Raw genomic sequence first — 7,309 nt, 5'->3', positions numbered from 1 at the left:
TCAGGTTACAAAGCATTTTAATTAGATGGCTCAAAACACAAACCAAAGCCAGCGCCCTTCGCGTAGTCACAAGCAATGGGCATCGTATACACGTATATACGCACATATTACTTACACAAGATAACCTCCATTTCAGATTGATCACAGCAGGCTAACAAATTCCCCTTGCGGGGATTTAACTTCCACCTTCTGACCTTTGGATGCAAAAACCCCACAAAACCCCCAAGTGAGCCATCTCCTCTGGCCAGTTTTACATTTGTGCTGGCATCCTTCATCTGCGTGTCACGGTGATGGTGCAGACAGGATGGCTCAGTCATGATCAGCAAAAATAATTAAGTGTACAGGATCAATGCTGGACTGAAAAATTCACCAATATCATCTAATTGCAGAAATATCCCCAGACGTACCCCCGTGCTGTGCTCATCGCCAGTCAGCAAATGTCCCTGTGTGCAGGGAGCGCTCATTCAGAAACGGGAGTGTGAACTGGGAGCTCTGGCTGGCTGCAAGGGAGAGCACCTTTTCTCTGTTTTAAGGCCATGTTAATTATGTAAATGACATTTAAATCCTCTTGACTCGGTGAAAAATAAAGTCACACATTCCAGATATGCAGCCAACGACCAGAACAGCATGCTTAAACACTCCCCTCCCCGCCCCCATCCCCAATCCCCCAAATAAAAATCTCTAAGGATTTAATACAAACGTGGGTGACCTGATTGCAGGGGGGGCTGGTGGTCCCTGCTGGTCTGAATTGCGTGTCCCTCCCCCCGGGTAGAACGCTGTGCCCATGCTGAGCAGATTGCAAAATCAAGGTCAGGAATTTAAAGAGAATAGTTAAAAATGGATTGTCTTTGGGAGGAAGCAGGGTCCGTTTTAAAGCTAGTGAGGAGGGCGTTCAGCCAAGCTAAATGTCTGCCCCCCACTCTTCCTTCTGAGCCGCTGTGATTTAGCAGGAACCACATTTGATGTCCCCAGTGAGGTTTTTAGCAGCTGGAGGGACCTTGCTCCGGGTGCTCCCGGGCAGCTTTAGTGACCACACGAAGGCAGGGCTGGCCAGAGGAGATGCCACGAGACAGGGCAGCGTCCGGTGTGGTCAGTCCTGGTGCCAAGGCCTGGTGCTAATTCTGCTCGGGTTCTTCGGGACTCGTGATTTTTCCAAACAGTGAACGATAAAGCTCTGTCCTGGGGAAAAAGAGGATGGAGGAGAGGGAAAAGTTACTTTTCAAGGTCAAAATGTAAGCAAGAGTCTGCCAGCAAAACCATCCACTCCTTAAAATGAAAAGGCCTTGTATAATTAAAAATGCATTCAACAATCTTTACTAATAAATACAAGCAAAGGGAAGAACTTGCGTAAGACCAATCACACTCAGTACAGAAATATGTAAATATTTCAGTGTGGCTGGATACCATATCTCTGGAGAATGAGGTTTTCTATAAGTTTGCCCTTTATAGACAGGCTCTTCAAGTAAGAAAACAAGATTGAATATTTTAATAGGATGTATGAGACCATGAAGAGGATTCAATCAGACAGTCTACGTGGGACTATAATTTAGTTTTCATACATTTTCTTGGACTTGACGGTACTTGAAAAACAATGAAAATGACCCAGCAACAAGATTCCAATTAATATCACATATGCAGCAATTCTGATAACAGGAGCAAGTTTCCCTTATGGAAAAAAAATAAAAAAAAAAGTGGGCTGATGTTATTTATCTTTAATTTTAGAACCACAGTAACCTGAGAAGAGAGATGGGAGAGAGCATTTTTATGAATCACACCTTTCTTAAAATCAAGGAAAAAGCGTCAGGAGAGCCTTCTTTTCTAAAGCAGCAGCTTGCTGTAAGGGGATGACATGCACAGAGCGGAGTGTTGGTTCCACAGAGGACGGATTTTTCCTTCAGAGCACACAACACCCACCAGGGTCATCACAGCAATAACCAAAGGAGCCCATCGCTGTGGGCCAGCACCTGGGAAAGCAGCAGAAGCCAGGCCAGAAGAACTGCCAGGACACGCAGAGAAAATAAGACTTCTCCACCGCTCAAGGAGTAGAGCACAGCTTCAAGGGGTGAGTCGCAGAGCTGACAGAGACACTGCGGGTTTGGCTGCCTCCTCGATTATGACCACAACAGGGACCACTCTCACCAGAGGCTCCTTTGACGCCTCGCTCCCTCAGAGATCAATAAAAGACGGCAACTGGTTTGAAAGCTGTCTGCCTCTTGCAGACGCTTTCACTGGAGAACGTTACCCGTCAGCCTTGTGAAAGAAGGAACTTGTAAGTTTTGAACAGTGATGGCACAAACCTGCCAGCCATTAATCCCAGGAAGACAAGGAACAAAGTACACGTTCGGGCAATGCAGGAGGATGGACAGATGTGCACGGACCACTGAGACAAGAAACCATTCTAATTCGCAGGGCCACATCACTTAAATTAATTTTCATTTAGAAGCTAATTAACCAATCAGCTGCTCTACCCTCAGAAAACGAGTCTGTGGTGAGGGATACGTCTCCTTACCTAACAAAATGGTCGACGCCGTGTTTTGTGCGCAAAGCTCAGCCAAGGCTATGAAAACGCAACTGGAGTTTCTGTGCTACATTGGGAGCGTGCAGGCAGGTTTCTGCAAGTGTAACGCAAATGCAAAATCGAAACAGATCTGCTACATGAAAAGTTGAAAACTTCGGGCACTTGAAAGGAAAAGAAGAGGGAGAGGAATGCCTTAGCCCAGCCTACAACATTTTCCATCTTCCCTGACTGTTAACTGATAAACCTAACTCGTTTTTGCTGTTTCAACTGAGAAATCAGACAGCAAGCAGCGCTACTGCCAAAAGGACGTTGCGACTTTAAGGCTCCGTTAAATGATCAGAAGGAAAATGTAGAATGATGCTCTTTAATCATGGCCCTCCAGCCTTGCTTTGCCAGCTCAGCTCAGACCCCATCATTACACTGAGCAAACGTTTCCACTTGTCCTGCAATCTCGATGAAATTCCCGGGCAGCGCGCAGCGGCTCCTGTCCACAGCGGGGCTCACGTGTTGGGAGCAGAGAGGGAAATGCTGAAACTGGTGTTTTGATAGAAGATCATTTCACACTCAGGTGGGCAAAGCTGACAAACACTTGCAGTTTGCTCCTGTCAGAGGAGGCTGAGTGGTTTGGGTACTTTCAACATCTCGATTTCATTCTTTCTCCCCTCCCACTGGAATATGCTGTGGCTTGGGAGGATCCACTGCTTCCACTGCCCTCGGCCAACGTTAACGGCCCAGTGTGGGGCTATTCCTCGTCCTGGCTATAAACCCCACACTCTCCTCTGGCTACTGAGTAACGGGCAACACAAAAAACCTGGGCTGAAGGAATCCTGTTTGGAGCCCATGTAAGCGCTGCTAGGGGCGTGAATCCACTCCCAGGCAGACGCCGTGCAGCCTGACCACTGCTCGCACCCGCAGCAAACCTCACGCAGGTCTGTTCCTTCTCCTCTTCCACACCCCAGGGCCAGCGGGTGACAGAAACTGCTTTTATTGTGCCCACACGTCTCACTCACAGGCTCCACTCACTGCTTAGCCAAACACCGCAAAGGCATTTTGCAAAATTCCAAGTCCCGAGCATCACCTGCACTGTACACAGGGGCTCCCATCTGCGTTTCCCTGCACACGCCCCTCTCCTCTCATACATTCACTTTTGTACAGCCCCCCGTAAGGAAGTTCAAATATAATGCACATCTTTGGGAAGCCCCACAGAAACCAGCCAAAGACAGGAAGAGTTTCTGTGCCTTCCCGGTGAGCAGGCAAACGCCCAGTGTAATGTTTCTTTGCAGCCTGCCTTGGCCTTTTGTGCTGGTGGAGAGTCAGTCTCCCGAGGGTTCTGTCTTCATTTTTGTTTTTTGGTAGTCGTCTGATGGATACAAGAGTTCAGGGATCAATGCCGAATTTGCTCCAATCCTACAGATTTTAAATAAACAGCCATTTTTCAAGCAAGCAGAGCCCAGGGAGACTTCAAGCGAGAATTTGTCTTCACTGGCAGAGAAATGTTGCCAGAACCAACAGACTCCTGACGTTCGCACCCCAGGTTTCAGGGCTGCAAGGAGGGGTTGCACCCACGGCTGCAGGCAGGAAGGCCCTGCAGCACCCCACCCAGCACCCAGCTCAGCACCCCCACGGCTTGATCCTTCTGGGCATGATGCTGGCAACCTCTGCAGAAGTAACAATTCAAATGGAGCTGTTTGAGCAATAACACAGCAAGGGTAGAGACCCTGGCAGAGAGTGACAGAAGGAAGGAAATCAGGTAACCCCACCAACCCTGAAACAGAACAAATATTTCACCCTGCAAAAAAAAAACCCACCTTTTTTTTCCTCTTCTCATCATCCAGGCTACCTTTCTTCTACAGCATCTCCCCTCAGCAGGATTTAACCATGCAGAGAGTAAAACTCATCAATCCTCCAGGTTTAACCTTGTCTCTGTTTCAATTCACCAGGGTAAGTGTGGATTTTAATACTTTCAGCCCCCTTAAGGCTATGCATAATGAACTTGGATTTTGGTTAAAAAATATAAAATTTCTCTCCTCCACCCACAGATATTAAACATCAGACTTGAGCCACTGAGTTGAAACAACCCACCCCACTGCAAGTCCGCTACCTCCCGATGAAGGAAAGGTGACTTTAGCACAAAGAGGTACTGGTCTTAGCAATGTGCTGAGGAATAACCTATGCGAGTAATTAACAGTACTTACACCTCAGGTAGAGAGTGTGAAAGAAGCAGGTCGATACAGGGGTCTTCCTTGAATTAAAATTTAACTTACCCTTTATTGCAACCTACAAAAGCAAGTAATGAGCACTAACATTTTTATTTCTTTTAAACTGTCATTTAGGCTGTAGAGGGGATAATTACCTATTTCCACTGTAGTAAGGTTTTATCACCCTTAGTGAGGCATTTTCTAATTTAATATTTTTACTATATTATCATAAAACCTGTTTCTGGAAAAAATGATCACGAACCACACAGCCATTTGCCATAAAACATGTGTGTGTAAGTACCTTGGCTTAATTATTTATGCATTTCTTCTGAGCCGGCTCCAAAGGCAGTGGATGGCACAGGTGCTCGGCGTGCCAGGAGCACTGTGCCCAGGCGCTCACCCCTTCCCAGCCCCAAGGCCCACTCCACCAGCCCTCCCAGGCACCTAGAAAGTTTGCACAGCCCTTTCTTTCAACGCACCAGCAGTCTAAGACAAAAGGTATATGCGAGGGAGGCGTTTTATTTCTGCTCTCCATGCCCCTGCGCAGTTAGAAGAATCCTGGTTTCGGTGCGATGTGCAACTCGGTTGCAGCTACGCTGGCTTTGCAGGAAGAGCAAGGAAGGGCTGCCCCTGCGCCGCTCACCACCCCAGCCACGCCGCGGACCCTGAGCAGGGCATTCCTCGCACAAGCCCCAAGCCAGCAGCTCCACCGTCTTCCCATTCACGGCTTAACACTTGCACAGCCCTTGGCACAGCCACGCAATGCTCCCAGCTGTGGGGAGCCCCTGCCACAGCGCTGCGCAGACAAAGGATCCGGCTGCGCACAGAAGAGCTGCCACGGCCAGGCTCAACTCCAGCCCCACGGGCAGCCCCCACGCCATGCAGTGCAGAAATGCTGACCGGCTCCCCGCCAAACGAAACGGTCATCTCACGTCAACAATGCTATTTTGAAAAATTAAATAAAAGTAACGGCTACTTCAGACCGTAAGCTTTGTATGCTAATCGACCGGTGGACTTCACCACCCTCCAAATCCCAGGTATTGCTACTTCACACACTTTATAGGCAAAATCCTTGCAGCAGAGTGCAAGGAAACACACACACAGAGGGCAGGAGTGCCCTGGGTGAATATTAATAGCAACAGCACACCTGATAAATCTACGACTCATCAAAAATACAAATCATAAAAACTGTTAACAGTTCCCCAGGAATCTGCTTTGCCCATCTGCAGCAGCAATATACAAAGGGGAACACAAATACATACCTGCGCACAGGAGGGGAGAACAGCTAATGCTGTATTATTCCATGTAATGACAGTCATGCTACTTCTGGGGTTTTTAACATAGTTCTGTAAACTAGCAGAACAATATTACGGGGAAAAATTCAGTTTCTGGTGGGTTTTTTTCCAGAGCACTATTAATATCGCAATACTGCATGAGCCACTGCTGAGCTGTCTTAGTAAAAAGACAAATTCCTCTACCTTTTCCCATCTACCTTTTACTTCTCTTCTTGGGGAGGGGGGGGGAAGAAAAAAAAAAGTCAAATATTCCACAAGCAGTATTGAAAGAAGTAAACCTACCCCGTTCCTACTAACATCCTCCATTGGGAGCAACTGATTTTTAATTCACAGGAACTGGCGAAAGACAGAACGTGAACACCCATGAAGAAAGGGAGGAGGAAAAACACACACCTAATGAAAACTGAAGTTGGCTGTGGGACCCATGGCTGATCATTTTCTTGGAAAACTTTGTATCCTAAGAAACGTTTAGTCCAGCAGTGTGAAATTCAGATTACTAGGCGCCCAGCAAACAGAGCAGGTACTCAGCAAGATAAAATAAGCTCAAGCCCTTTATTTCCCAATTTTTAGTGGAAGGCGTTACCCTAAGGTAGCACAGGGGGTGCGGGGTTTGGCTCCGTGTTCACACACCTTCCAGCATGCATCCCCCACGCTGCTATTGCCGCAGAGACAAACCCATGCTACAGTCGCTGATGCGGAGCAGAACAGGCAGCAGCAATCATCAAAGCTGAATTAAAATACCCACGTCCTTTAAAGTGAGGGGCCTGAAATGCGGAGCAGGGCGCTGCTGGGTGCCGGTGCGCGGTGCGGTGCTGCGTGGTGCTGTGCGGGCAGCGTGGTGCTGTGCGGGAAGGCAGGCCCACGAGATGGCACTCTCACTCGCTTCCCTGCCACGGTCCAAAAGCGGAGCGCGCAACTCCGGCTATAAATTACACAGCCAGACGGCTCTCATCACCATGCCCGGCGCTTGAAGGAGATTCAGAAAGGTCTGCCGCAATTCCCTCTCGCTCAGGCAGGTCAGGATTGGGTCCTTCAAGTCTGTGCAAATGCTTTTAGCCCCACGGCTTTAAATTATGAAAGGTGACATGTGACCTCTGGTTTGTCTCATGAGACCAGGCACAAGATTTATAAATATTTCAGAAAGCTGGTTCTTGCCCTAAACAAAGGGACTCTGCACATTTAGTGAGGCTGGATCTGGGGACTGGGTGGGGAGTGGGAGGACAGCAGAGACCAGCGCTCAAGGTACCATCCCCCAAACTTAAGCCAGATGCGGGGTTCAGCCCTGCCATCTCTGTCAG

At 48.2% G+C, this 7,309-nt stretch overlaps 1 protein-coding gene across 1 annotated transcript in view; it reads right to left on the bottom strand.

Moving 5' to 3' along the window:
- The window catches only part of AATF (apoptosis antagonizing transcription factor), a 55,494-nt gene continuing 48,185 nt past the window's right edge, over positions 1-7,309 (bottom strand). The window contains exon 12 of the mRNA XM_040577940.1: positions 1-1,179. Coding sequence (XP_040433874.1) covers positions 1,116-1,179 — 64 coding nt within the window. The 3' untranslated portion in view covers positions 1-1,115. The remainder of the gene's footprint in view (positions 1,180-7,309) is intronic.

This window comes from Falco naumanni, chromosome 1 (genome assembly GCF_017639655.2).
Source record: "Falco naumanni isolate bFalNau1 chromosome 1, bFalNau1.pat, whole genome shotgun sequence".
Lineage (NCBI taxonomy): Eukaryota > Metazoa > Chordata > Aves > Falconiformes > Falconidae > Falco > Falco naumanni.
This window is presented reverse-complemented; position numbering and strand designations above follow the sequence as displayed.